At 30.9% G+C, this 15,251-nt stretch overlaps 1 protein-coding gene across 1 annotated transcript; it reads right to left on the reverse strand.

Moving 5' to 3' along the window:
* Positions 1-4,847: 4,847 nt before the first annotated feature.
* Positions 4,848-10,365, reverse strand: LOC113849891 (co-chaperone protein p23-1-like). The gene is made up of 6 exons (XM_027480117.1): positions 10,245-10,365; positions 5,893-6,079; positions 5,650-5,812; positions 5,532-5,569; positions 5,395-5,452; positions 4,848-5,299 (listed from the first exon to the last, which is right to left on the reverse strand). Exons 1-6 carry the CDS (start codon positions 10,247-10,249, stop codon positions 5,184-5,186), a joined length of 567 nt encoding a protein of 188 aa, XP_027335918.1. The 5' UTR covers positions 10,250-10,365; the 3' UTR covers positions 4,848-5,183.
* Between the last annotated feature and the right edge of the window lie 4,886 nt (positions 10,366-15,251).

The following is a 15,251-nucleotide window of genomic DNA, read 5'->3' on the forward strand; positions in this document are numbered from 1 at the left end:
CATCTCATAGTCTTTCGAGTATATTCACATGTTTACATATGTCATGTCTCATGTTCACACATATTTTTCGTCATATTTCCACATACTTTTCATCATATACATCAAACCATGGCATATTCACAAGACACATCATTTTTACATGAAACACAATATATTCAAACATGAAACATCCATCTCTTTGTATATTTCATATCACAAAATCATATCAACCATTCTCAATATACCTTATCATGCCCTATTTGAACATAATATCACATTTTCATCATGTATTCATCATAAGATTACATAAACAGTAAATTATTCTCACTTTTCACTGATTATTTCTCATAAAACAAAGATTATTCCACATATAATCACATATATGACAAGATCTATAAGAATACAAGTAATAAACATAACAAAATGATAAAGTAGAGCCCCCTTACCTCAAAACAGAGCTTTTACAAAGATTTAACCGAAGATTTGAACTCTAGAACAGAGTTTTTTCTAAGAACATCATGAACATCTATAAGAAGAAGAAGAAGAAGAGAAACGAACGGTAAATCTAACTTCAAACTTAGAGAAACTTACTTGAAATCCTTTAGATCAAACGTAGAATCACAGATCTGAAGAAAAATCTAAGTTTAGAAGGTTTAGTATGGGAGAAAATGGTGAGATATAGCCTTAGAACCTTTGAGAACTTTGGATAGGAGTGAAGAAATAAAAATTTCTTATGAAACCCCTTTTTTATAGAAATTTTTTGGAATTTACTGTTCACGCCGAAAACACTATTCGCGGTCACTGTTCACTCCAGAAACGCTGTGCACACGTACTGTACATGGATTGTACGCGTACTGTACGCAGATGTGACGTCAGCCATGATGTCATCGTCACTGTACATAGGCAGTTTTACCGTTCACTTTTTTTTTTAATATAAATTCTATCCAAATCTATTCTAATTATACTTTAACAAACCTCATTTTATTTAAATCAAAATGCAGGATGTTACACTCTCTGATAAGTTTAACCAAGATGTGCATTGTATTCCTTACTCTTAGTTTTATAATTGATTTTATAAATTCTTGTTTTTAATTAATCTCGTATCTTTGAAGCTTAAACAATTGAATTAGGAAATTCTTAGTAATTGAAAATCAATTCTTGTGGACCGATATTTTGGAAACTTAATTTAAGAACCATTTATTACTTCTCGATGGGTACACTTGCCCTCTGAACTATCCCAACAATTAATATATTTCTCAAGATACCCTAGTCCCCTGTATAGTTGCTTTAGCCATAAACCCAATTAAGATGGCCTTAGATAGAAAATAAAAGATAAATCCTATCATTTAATAATTTAATATAATAGGTTATATACTTATTCACATTTGAAAAGAATTAAAAATTACATAATATGAAAATATAAAAATGATTACCTTAGGATTCCAAGAGAAGCTTGAAATAGACCAACAAAGAATGTTAAAGTAAAAGCTAGTTGAAGAAACAAAATTGAGTGTTGTAGAATAAATAAGCATGTAACATAAATTAAGCACAAACTATGGAATAAATAAATGGTGCACTGTGGTACTTCCAAAATGTTTCATGGATATCATTTTCAAAAAATTGTACCAATAAGAAAGAAACATGAGGAAAGTTATAATAAATATATATTATCATATATAATTTATTATTATATAAAATTCACTTAAACATGTGTCTAAGTAATATTGGTTGAAAATCTTTCCTGTACAATACTCTAAAAGTTTTTAAGGGTATCATAGAATTTACCTAAATAAATACACTTACAAAGTCCCATAGTTAGAGGATGACTTGCAAGTTTAGCGTAATTGATTCCCTGAATGAAAAGTTTTAAATTGAATTAGAGAAGCAAGTTAAGATTGATGAACATTTTCATGACTAAGGCAAAGAACTTAATGACAAACATATAGGATGATTAAGCTAGCAAGAGTGAGGATAGCAATAAGATTAGATTTAAAGAGTTTGAAGCTGTATTTAGAACCAAAGACTAGTTTTGATGTTTTCGCACTATGTAGTAATGTGGGTAAGAATTTAGGTATAACAAAGCCAAATGAAATTAGAAAATAATCCCTAGAGAAAACTAGGCCATGAAAACACATTTGTGGTATGTTTGTTATTTGATGAAACACATGACAATGCAAATTGTTATGCTTTATGAAATGTTGTGAATGAATGTAAATTGTAATATAAGTTTACTTTAAATTTATGATTTGAATTCAAAAATTTGAGATTCAAAATAATGATTGAAGAAATCATTATTTTGAATCTCAAATTATTCAAGTTAGACAGTTTAGGAACAAAGTTTTTCATTAAATAATTAACAATTGCTTCTTAAAATCTTGACATGTTATACTTGACAAAATTTTAGTTTAGTACAAGTGTAATTTTCTCTTGGTGCATGCTTGATTGAGGTAAATGATACCACATTCAAGTTGTGTACTAGGAGACTAATGCGAAATACTGTCAAAATTTTGCCAAGTATAAAATACAAATGCTAATTAATGCATAGAAAACTTTATTCCCAAATAGGATAAAGTCTTACGATGTAAGAGAAAATAAGACATTGATTCATGTAATTATTGTAAGTATAGTTGGAGCAAATATGAATCGAAGTTGGATGTTAGTTGATTGTTTGACCAAGAATATGAAGATGAAGTGAAATAATTTATTAGATTTGCAATATAGCATGCTACTAATATCAACCTCATTCCTTACCCTTGTTGGTGGTGTTTGAATATGATGTGAATAAATACAAGAAAATTGGAAGAACATCTAATATGTAATGAGATTAATGAAAAATATACTTGTTGGACAAAGCATGATGAGATACAAAGTGAGAGTACATCACATAATATGGAATCTAGTGTGTATTACTCATAAAAATTAATTAGAGATGTGGGTGATAATGTTGAAGCCATTTTTAATATTGTTAAAGAAGATCTTAAAGATTGTCCAAAGATATTTAAGAGGTTGAAAGATGATACAGAAACATCATTGTACAGTGGATGCGCAAAGTTCACAAGATTGAGTGTGGTGTTTAATCTTTATAACTTAAAAGCCTCGAATGTATAGAATGATAAGAGTTTCAGAAACTTGTTAAGTTTATCAAATGATATGCTACTAGAGGATAATATGCTTTCCATAAGAACATATGATGCTAAGCAAATACTTGTTTCCATTGGATTAACTTATGAGAAGATACATACTTGTCTTAGCAACTGCATTTTGTTTTGAAATGAATATGCATTATTAAGAGAATGTCCAAAGTGTAATTTGTCATGGTACCTAAAGAAAGAATATACACCAATGAAGGTCATGTGACATTTTCCAGTAATACTGAGATTAAGACGCTTATTTCGCAGAAAATGCAAAGCAGAAGACTTGACATGTTGAAGGCAGAATTAGATATGAGAAGCTTAGGAACCCAAGAGATTCTCCTTAGCAAAAAATATTTAATGATGAATATGAAGATTTTGTAATAAAAATGACTATTGATGGAATGAATCCCCATGGGATGCAAAGTAACACCCACAGTATATGACTTGTGATTTTAATAATGTATAGTGATGAGTATTCTCACCTGTCACATAGGCAACCTAAGTTTGATCCCTGACAACAGTGCCAAAAACTTGTTCGTGGACAAGTGTACTAATCGAAAAGTAAAAATGAATTCTCAAATAAGTTCTCAGAATATCAACTCATAATGATTATTCTCAAGTGTCAAAAATAGTTTAATTTAATTGTTTGAATTAAAAAGATGCATAATGAAATAAAATAAATAATAATTTAGATTTAAAAGTAATTAAAAGGAAATAAAACAACGCCACCTATGACAATAAACAATTTGAGATGAGTTCTAGGGCATATAAATTCACCTTTACAATTCTTTATGTTCATTTTTAGATTAATTCTAATTCTGATTTTCTTATAATTTTCAATCACTCATATTAAATCTATTAACACCCAATGATCATGCAAAGGAAAATGAAGAGAAAATATAAAAAATTTATGACTATGTTAATTTAATAATGATTGAAAAAAAAATTAAATTAAGTCTATTTAATTTTTTATTTTATAAATTCATTAACTATATGTGGTATGGTCATCTATAAATAATTAATTATAGTATGTTTAAGAGTTGTCAATTCAGAATATAGGAATATAGCACAATAGGATAAACACCAGTCAAAAAAGGAAACTGAAACTGTTATCAAACATAAAGATCACATAGAATCATGCAAAGAATCCAGTATAACCTCAATTATAGATTTAGTTAGACATAATATATTAGAAAACTAAAAAAATAATAAATCAATTCAAAGTTATTCGAGAAGTAAGCGCAAACTAAGAGTCCACAATGAATAAGATATGAAGGGAGTTCTTAATCCCAAAACGTGCTACCAAAGCTCCAAAAGTTGTTTATAGTTGGACAAAATCAAGATTGATTAGTAAAAAAAATATCTAAGTCACAATCTTCGAAAAGCTCTTTAAATAGAGTTTCAAAACTCTAATAATAAACACGACTGTGCATACTAATTTGATACTTCATCCATTGTTATCTCTACTTGTGTAACATTAATTATAACTGGCATGATTTTTAACCCCCTGCTACCTTGGTTCCCATGACCTAGGAGTAAACAAAATTTGAGGTTTGAACATTGTTGGCCTTGAGAAAGTTGTGATAAATAAGTAGAAAAGGTGCTTTTACGCAACCACCTTTTTTATAAAGAATTACCCAACTATACTGATTTCTTATAATTTTATAATAATTTATTACTTAATATATTATTCAATATTAAAAATATACTTATTATCACCAATTCAACATCGATCAGAAGTTTGATAAGTTTGTCATTCCTGTAGTATAATTTCGCTGAAAAGTGTAGAGCTCAATTATGCAAACATAAACATAGCATCAAGCTCTTCTAATTCATTATCCACTGCACTTTGTGAGTATTACAAAGACATAACATTCTCAAATACTATCACGCATGGCCAACTCGTATATGCCTAACTAGTTAAAATCCAGGGTCAAAACGCTGAAAAGAAGTGAACATGTCAGCCCCGAACAATCAGATAAATCTGCGAAGGATTTTGGTAAGCAACCTTCCAGGAATGCTCGTCCTTATAACAGTCAAAGCTATGTTACGGTTCAAGATTCTGAATTTTTATGCGTTAGTATCAGGTGCATCCCTTGCAGTGCCACCCACGGTGTCCTGTATATCGAGTTCATTACTAGCAGATGCTTGTGCTGTAACCTCATCTTCTGTGTCACTCTCATCATCTGAACAAAAAGACCAATAGAATTAAAAATCAAGAAAAGGAAGACTGATCGTACTGTATCCCATAATAACATGGACAAAACTTGTATATATTTACCATCATCATTGGCTGCAGCATCAAAATCTAATCCTTCACCCCCTCCCATGTTCAACTTCTGCATAGAAAGTGAATTTACGCTCAAGTGCCCATCTAGCTAAACATTTTTAGACTATGGTTTGAGTTATGCCACTCACAGAAAAATCGATATCGCCCAAGTCCATCTCAGATCCAGCTGAAGAAAAGAAAAGTGGAAATGAAACAAACCAATGTAAAATGAAATATAAATTCAGAGAAATTTTGAAAATAACTAACGTTTATTATCTTGCTCCTCATCTTCATCAACCCATTTATCCCAATCAACTTTCAGAAAGAAAGAAGATTTCCCTCCCTGCTTCAATAATATGTCCCACCACCTGTTCTCGGCCTTTTTCACTAGGTAGCAGATATTTCTTGAAGCAACACTAGCTTTGCTATTCTGGGTAGACATATTAACACACCAATTACAAGATAAACAGAAAGGATGTGATTAACAAACCATGAACTGGCTGCTCTTACATTCACATCTATCTTGTCAAACAGATCAATGTCAACTTCATAAGGATTCTTCTCTGCACCAGCAGTTGCAGAGAAGTAGAATTTTCCTTCTGGCTCCAGTTTGAGCTTAACATCCTGGGCATCCGGTAACTCAACTGTTATGTATAGTACGTCAGACCTCTGGGCCCATTTGACAGGGGGATGACGGCTGCATTATAAAATTCAAATAAACGTAAGGATCTGACATAAAGAAAATCATCCTCTTCATATAATGTCCTCAAATGACTAAAAGAATCAAGCATAACAAGATTTTGCACAACTTATACACATATATTAAGTCATGAGACCACAACTAAATCTGGAACCAATACGTTACAGAATAATGATCATTAAGCAGAAAAGAAGATGAAGATCTGGAGAGAAAAGAACAAGAAGCTTGGAGGCCAAAAACAATGCAGAAAAATATGCTATTGTCCAAAAAACCGAACAAAAATCATGGAAATAAAAAATTTTGGAATCAAAGACAAAGATTAGGAAACTCAAAGGGAACTAGTTTACATTTTGGATCAAGAACCAAAAATGGAAGAGCTCAAGGAATTGGGTCAAGTAGTCGAGGCTCGAGATAGAGAGATGAGTGCTGTGAGGTCTGAAAATAAGGTTTCTTCTGCGGAAGGAGACCATCTTTTCAGTTATGAGATGCAGAAACACATGCAGCATCATTTAGGAAATGAAGGAAGGATGATAATGAACCATGATTTTCCAAGAAAAAACCTTGAGTTCTCAATACATTTTTGCAAGGGCAATGATGCTTTGTTTCAGGGCTAAAAATATTAAAGAAAACAAGCATTGAAGAAAATTGATTGCAGCCACTTGTTTGTGTTTAACCTAGGAGGGCTTGAGACTATTTTGGGACTGCAGTAGTGTAGTTGGGTTGATCATCATGCTTCAATTAGTTAGAACCCCAATGGAACTTTCTTTCCAGCTGCCACAACTATGTTTTCCTATGTGAAACTTTAGGGGGTAGTATAATTCCCATTTGTTATTAGTTAGGAATTCATTAATAGTTAGTTACAATGAATAGTTAGTCGATTGTGGAAGAAATAAGGCATATTACTCCTATACTTAGAGGGTAAGATGAAAATAGATCAGGCTATTTGACAGAGTCTACAGTCTAGTTTTTTTAAGGCCTAGTCCAGCTTTGCTTATTTAAATAAGAAGCTTAATTTAAACTTTTTAAAAAGCTTAATTAATTAAATAAGTCAAACTTGAGCTTAAAAAAAAGTCTATTAGATCTATTAGAATGACATATTTAAAATTCATAAAATTTATAATATAATAGTATATTAAACAAATTAAATTTTAAAATAAATAAAATCTTAAATTATAAACCCTAATATTTTTCATTAGAGTTGTAGAGTGTCCCTATTGCATACCTTATGAAAAAGAGTCTTGCTGGAGTCAATGTTATCAATGGCAAATGGCGGCTCATGGTGAAAACTAAAAAAACTGCCATAAAGTTATGGCGGCCACCATGGCGGATTTTGCAGAGTTATGGCGGATATAATAAAATATATAAAAAAAATACTATAGGTCACAGAAAATGATAGAAAATAATTAACTTAAAATATATGCAGCATAACCTATAATCCAAAATATAATTCAATATAAAATATGCAATTATCAAAAGTCAAGTTAACAATAAAAACAAAGATGATCAATTTAATCCTCTTCTTCAACTCCAACATAATCATCCTCTTTTTCATCTACCAAAGCATATCCCTTCTCCTCTTCTCCCTCAGATTGTAGAAGATTAATTTCTAATTCATCTTTTGTTTTTTTTGACATCTCTTCATCTTCTAATTCTTCATCATCATCTTCAAGAACCATTTTCTCTTTTTCTGTCATATGTGAGCTAATTGTGCAACATGGCGCAGGATTTAAGCCACCCTCTTATCATGAAATTAGAGTGAAATACTTGAAGCAAGTGAAGTTAATAATGGACCTTATTTAAGAACATAAGGCTGTTTGGAAGTGTTGGTTGCACAATAATGACAGATGGGTGGACTGACAAAAGGAGGAGTCATGAAGTTGCAAGAATATTCTAGAACCATCATGCATGATGAGGAGAAACAGCATGATAAAGAGAAGCAAGGAAGTTAGTTGTTGAGAATCACCCCCTTGGTGCAAATTCGCATTTCATGGATCTCATAACCGTCACCATTATTTTCTTTTATCTTTTCGTATTATTTTTTTTCCTTTGCTCACAGAGATAGCACTCTATCTTTGTAAATAAATAAATAAATAAATATATATATATATATATATATATATATATATATATATAAGTCAATTGATGCTTCTCACATCACATCACCAAAACAGCTGACAAATTTATATTGGATTCCTTGTGCTGCACACTACATTAATCTAATGTTAAAAGACTTTGAGAAAAAGATACCCTTCCATGAGGAAACAATTCCAAGGGCAGAAAAATCACAACCTATATTTATTCAAGGACCTCTCTCATGCTTCACAAAAGGAAAAGATTTGGTGAGACCAGGTATCACTCGATTTGCCACTTCATATTTAACTTTGGGGTGCAGGAGATTTGTTAAGAATGTTCTCAGGCAACAAATGGAAGTCTAGTAAGTTTTCTAGGACGAGAGGGGAAATTGAACAAGGAAGTTGTTTTGGACAACCAATTTTGGAAGCATGTTCTGATCAGTTTAAAGGGTGCATATTCTTTAATTAAAGTCCTTTGTTTGATTGATTCAAATGAGAAGCCAGCCACGACTTTTGTTTATAAGGCAATGGACCAAGCTAAAGCGGCCATCCATGCAGCTTTCAATGGTATCAAGAAGAGGTAATTGCCTATCTATCAAATTTAGTTAAAATTAAAATTTTGTGATCTTTTCCTCTTTGTTTGAAAATTAACCCATTTAATTGTATTCTTTAGTTACATGCCTCTATGGAATATCATTGATAATAGATGGGACAAACAGTTTCATAGGCCTTTGCGTGTTGCTGGCTATTTAGTTATGAATTTAAAGTTGATCTTGAAGTTAAACGATAACTATATGATCGTAAGGTAAGAGTGGAACTGATATTGAAGAACAAGTCAGGATTGATGTTCAAATTGATGCTTTCAAGAAAAAGCAAAAGCTTTTTGATAGCTCCAACTAGAGCAACCCATCAGAAAAAGACCCCAACTGATTTGTGGGAGTCATATGCAGATGAACATCTAGAGCTTCAAAAGTTTGTTTTCCAATGTAAAGGGGTACAGTTGTTATACCAAATTCAGAATTTTCTTTTGTAATTCCTCATCTAAATGTAAATAAAAAAAATCCAAAAAACTATCTAAACTTCACCATGAAGTTACAGAAACAGAAAAATACTCCATCAAATGACAAATCAACCAGAAAAAAGAAAGAGAAAATGAAATTAAAGAAAAGGGAAAAACACCAAAAAAATAAGTTATATGATGACCTCTTGGATGGCATACATTTGAGTCCACCAAACTTGGCACTAGTCAAGATTTTAATACTGAAAGAATTTATTTACTACTTTTCACAGGACATCAATTTGTCCTTAACTAAAAGTTCCTCAATCAAAATGACATCAATTTCTTTTGACCTGGAAGCTCACATTAAATGAAAAATGTGTTTTTGATCCAAGCAAAAGAATACCATTCATCTAATATGAGCATCAAACTCCAGACTAGTGCTCTAGATATACGGGCTATATAAGATTCCCATCATTTACATCAACAATCATTTCATAAGAGTTAAACTCCAGAATATAATAAAAACAAAACATACAGTTCTGAGACCAAATCTAAACTTGTTATATAGATCATGGAAGGGCAGGGCACCACAACAAAACGCTTGCAAATTTGATTACCAAAATATGAACAAAATTACAAACTAGCTGTTTCCTCTACTTCTTAAGCTAACACCAATAAATTATAGCCCCAACTCAAGAGTAATCATAGTTTTCTAATGAAAATAGAAAAAAAAAAAAAATACATGAAAGATGGCGATGATTTCATAATTTATGAGGAAGGAGAATTAAATAACAACTAGAAATTATCGCTCTAAAGAGAATCTAGAATGCTAGAAACCCTAATTATTTTTTCAAAAAACCAGCTGACAGTAAAAATGACAAAACAAAAGAAAAGATAAAGAAGAAGGAAACACTGAAAAACAAAGTACTAAATTTTTTTATCCAAGTTAACAAATAATAATAATCTGCCAAAAAAAACTCAAAAAATAAACAGAACTCAGTATGCACGTACTCGAAAATTTTCAGTTCCGCTACTGTCCAGTGAGACAAACAGTAGAAGAAAATAAAACGAAGTAGTTGGAAAAGCATACCTCATCTTAGAATTTCAGGAAAAATTCTCAGGAGATTCTAGTCTGTTTGGTTTTCTCACGTCAAGCAAGCGGCCAGCAACAAGACAGTGATTTCGCTGCTTTCGTCGAATATTTATATTTTTGGCGCATTTAGTACAAGATAAATCCCATCAATATATTTTTTTAAAGATATTTTTCAACTCATTTCCGTAGCTAATTAATTTTTAAAACAGACAGTAAATTTTAAAAATAATAAAATTTAAGCATAACTAATAATTTCTTATATACTAAACGAGTATTTTAAAATATAATAAATTTCAAAAGAATAATTAAAATGTATTGTGCAGCTAATAGCGAAAAAAAATGTATTGTATAGCTATTTTAAAATTTCATAAATTTATACAAATATTATACAATTTATTTTTAAGTATCATTTGTTAATTGAAATTAAAATTTTATTAATTAATTTACAGCAATATAAAAAGTATACTTTAATATTATTGATAAATAATTAAAAATTATATTTAAATTTTATATTTTTAAAAATATTAATTGATAAGATAAATATTTTAATTTTTAAAAAATAAATAATAAAAATATATTTAAAAGAATATATTATTAGTTATTTTCTTTACTTGAATAACTTTTTTTCAAGTGACAAACTAAAAAATAAATAAATAAAACAATTAATGAAATAAATGAATGTATGCTTCATTTAAATATCTAATAACTAATGTATACCGAATAGAATTATATAGACTGGAACAAAATAAATTAATACAATAAAAGTATCATTCTTTATTTAAATATTTTATAATAAAAAAATATTACTACATTATTTTAAAAATAATAGAAAAAATGAATTATAATTTTATTTATGGTTAAATTATGTATAAAGATTAAAATATAATTTCTTTTAAATTTTGAGAGTAATGCATAAATAATTGTTAATTACATGTGTAAATTTTTTAGAATCTAAAAACTCATTTAAGTTAAAGATTATTATTTATAGTTTATATTAAGAATAATTATATATATAACAAAAACATTTTATTTTGGTTTTAAAAAAAAGACTAGACATGCTTAGATTTTTTTATGAATAAAATATCTAATTAATAAATAAAGTATCATCAAGATCAATTAAAGAGATTTTGACTCAATGTAATAAAAACTATTTACTTATATCATGAAAAAAAGAATAAGATAGAGACTCAATTAAAAACTATTTACTTATATCTAGACATTTAGAAGATGGATGACTCTTCAATAGCCTTATGAGAGCTTCAACCTTTAGCTAAGAGTCTCCAAGCAATGCTCCTATTATCCTAATATTCTTTTGAGTCTTATCATATTGGTAGAGCTAATTGCAGCAACATGTTGTGCATTGCCATGAGGCTCACTTGTAAAACACCAATCAACTTTTGATGATTAAAGTGCTTTTTTAGTTTCAAGAGTTGCATGAACATGATAAAGGATTTATTTTTTTGCCAAAAGAGTCAACATTTGTATAAGTCTTATGCATCATTGTCTTGCATTATTTTGGAATTGTAAAATATGTGTGCTTATGGGTGGATAAATAGAATTTATATATGATATTGGCTAATTCAATTTTTAAGAATATTCAAACTTTTATACCAACTTTTATTTTCACCTATATTTTCTTTCTTTTCTTTTATATCCTTACTATTTTATGACTATTTGAAAAGTCTCATTCTTCTCCTTTATATTTTGTTTTGCAAATTTTCAATGTTGTGTCTAAAGACCCAAGTGTACTTGATTGTAGCGAAATTGAAGTTAGCATGAATGCTATGCTCTAAAACATAGTCACGTAGATTGAATCATGATCATACAATAAGATATTTAAAAACTATTAATGTATGATTAATTGATGTTGGATTCTGCCGATTTGGTGTTGGAGATCATATCGTATACATAAATTTTTCTGATACCTTGGCTGATATTGTTTCCATTTTAAGACAGACTAGTCAATTATATATTTCCTAATTATAGAATTGAATGTAAATAGGAATTACAGGAATTAGATGGAATAGACTGATTGTTTCCTTTTTTAGAAGATTGCATGAGATGTTTTCTTAATTAGTATTTATAGATCATGTTGTAACCTAATTTCTCAAGGAATAAATATACCCTTTCTACATGGTATCAAAGCTAACAATGATTCAGGCATAGGTTCCTTCATTTTTTTTTTCTAATGGCTGACGAGATCACCAACCCAAAATCCAAGGTAGGGAGAAATATTCCCAAGTTCCAAGCCTGACTGAGCCAACTGCTCTTCCAATAGGCTATAAATTAAATAGCCAAAACTACACTCAATGGGCTAGATCAATTTGCATTTACCTAGAAGGAAGGTAAAGGAGGAGTACATTACTGGTAAAACTAAGAAATCAAAACTAAGACCGTTTAGTAAAGAGAAAATGAAGATCTTAGAAAAACTATTCCAACAAATCAATCAACCAACAGTTAAAGCCTCCTCCACCATAGGTTGTTGGCACAAAAAGGTAACACATTGAGTGCATTTTCTATTGGACATGATAAACACGTCTTGGATAGTAGATTTGGAGCTTCTGACCATATGACAAGGGATGTTACTCTATTTAATCACTACATTCCATGTGAAGATAGCTCCTTGGTAAGAATTGTTGATGGAACATATACAGCAGCTGGTAAAGGATCAATTGTGGTATCCAAAGATATTACACTCAATTTTGTCCTTTATGTTCCAAAATTAGACTTCAATTTTTTATCGATCAACAAACTGACTCGAGATCTTAATTGCATTACTAAATTCCTTCCAAATATGTGTGAATATCAAGCAATAGATTCGGGGAATAGGATTAGCAATATTGAAAAATTTGCAGGTCTCTACTTCCTTCAAGTTGATAATCACGAAGAATCAAGAGGAAAAGGTTATGTTGCTCATAGAAAAGAGGATGATGATGTAATGTTATGGCCATAGACTTGGCCACCTTAATTTCATGTATCTTGACCAAATATTGCTTTCAATTTTTAATAAAAAAAGGACATATTTCAGTATAGAAATTGTCAATTAGCCAAACTTGCAATTAGTAGTTACCATCCTTAATCCTACAAGCCCTCAAAACCGTTTGCATAGATGACCACACAAGGATTACTCGAGTTTTCCTTATATAAAAGACAAATCAGAGTTCACATAAATATTTGAATCCTTTCACCAAATGGTCCAAACACATTTTCAAACCAAGGTGCAAATTCTAAGAGCTGATAATGGTTGAGAATACAACAATACTATGCATGAATCCTATCTCCACAAGTACGTGATTGTCCATCAATCATCGTGAGTTGATACAACCCAACAAAATGGGGTTGCAAAATGCAAAAATAGACACCTCTTAGAAGTCATTAGGTCTCTTGTGATGGCAACAAATGTCCCAAATCATTTTTGCGAAGAAGTCGTCTTTTCCGCAACTTACTTAATCAACTGAATCTCTTCCAAAGCCCTCAAGTATAAAATCCCTCTCCAAACTCTCCAACCACATTGCCTTAACCCACATCTCTTTACCCACTTACCTCCCAAAATATTTTGCTGTACCACGTTTGTCCCTAACCACCAACCCATCCCTAGCAAACTTGACGCAAAATAAATAAAATGTAATTTTATTGGTTACTTCCCTAACCAAAAAGGATACCATTGCTATTCACTCATTACACAGAAGTTCTACACAAGTATGGACATTGACAATTTTTGAAAAATAGGCTTTTTACCCCAAGTTGGCATTCCGGGGGAGATATTGGACTAAGAATTCCAGCCTTTAAAGCTTGAGCAGATCTCAAATCATATCATTATTAAACGAGCCATTGTTTTATTTGAACTAGCAATTATTCCAGAAGCAGACTAGTATCTCTATCCACCATAAAACTAGAAATTCCTCTATCCACCATAAAACTAGAAATTCCTCTACAAGAAGGAATCCAAGATGGAGGTGAATTACTTAGAGACCTGATAATGGTCAAGAATACTACTAGTGTACTTGAGGAAAAGGAAGACTCAAAAGGAACTAGAGACTTGTATATCTTCAATGCAAAGTCAGTCCTATGACCCGAATACAAATGTAAGTGAATTAGGTAACATACCTTCTGATCCCGTAAATGATTATTCAATTTTTTATGATCTTGATAAGACTATTTCTTTGTGAAAAGGGAAGTGGTCTTGCACTTAGCACCCTATTGGTAACTATATGTCCTATGAGAATTTGTCATAGGAATATAGGGCTCTTGTCACTAATCTGGACAGCATAAATGTACCATATGATGTAGAAAAAGCTCTCCAACAACCAAAGTGGAAGGCCTCCATGGAACCAGAAATAACTGCACTAGAAAAAATGGAACATAGGAACTCACAAATCTGCTAGAAGGAACGAAACTAGTATGTTGTAAGTGGATTTTTTTTCAATCAAATATAAAATAGATGACACAATGAATCATTACAAAGCTAGGTTGGTGGCCAAATGGTTCACAAAATCCTATGGAATAGATTATAAAGAGACATTTATCCCAGTTGCAAAAATGAACTATGTTCGCATCGTCATGTCTATAGCAGCTAATCTAGATTGTCCCCTTCATCAGCTAAATATCAAAAATGTATTTCTGAATGGTGAACTCGAAGAAGTCTACATGAGGATCCCTTCTAGATTGGAAGCCCTAGAGAATAACAAGGTGTGCAAACTAAGAAAGTCCCTCTACGGTCTCGAGCAATCTTTGAGGGCCCAGTTTGAGCAGTTAACCTGTCTAGTGAAGAATCATGATCATACAATGTTTGTAAAGCACGAAGAAAATGGAAAGATAGCTTTATTCATTGACTATGTAGATGATATTATCATCATAGGGGACAATGAAAAAGAAATTCAGAAACTGAAAAAGCTTTCTTGCCAGAGAATTTGAAGTCAAAGATATGAATCGTCTTTGATATTTTCCCAAGATAGAAATAGCTCTAACAAAAAGGGGTATCGCTATCCTAGCGGAAATAAACTC

The sequence above is a fragment of the Abrus precatorius genome, unplaced genomic scaffold (genome assembly GCF_003935025.1).
Source record: "Abrus precatorius isolate BTA unplaced genomic scaffold, Abrus_2018 Scaffold9, whole genome shotgun sequence".
NCBI classification, from domain to species: domain Eukaryota; kingdom Viridiplantae; phylum Streptophyta; class Magnoliopsida; order Fabales; family Fabaceae; genus Abrus; species Abrus precatorius.

What these genes read in the sequence shown, in the direction of transcription:
- LOC113849891 (XM_027480117.1), bottom strand. An exon ending in TGAGGAGCAAGATAATAAAC is followed by an intron (nt 5,570 to 5,649) that starts GTTAGTTATTTT and finishes TCTTTTCTTCAG; the next exon opens with CTGGATCTGAGATGGACTTG. An exon ending in TGGGCGATATCGATTTTTCT is followed by an intron (nt 5,453 to 5,531) that starts GTGAGTGGCATA and finishes CTTTCTATGCAG; the next exon opens with AAGTTGAACATGGGAGGGGG.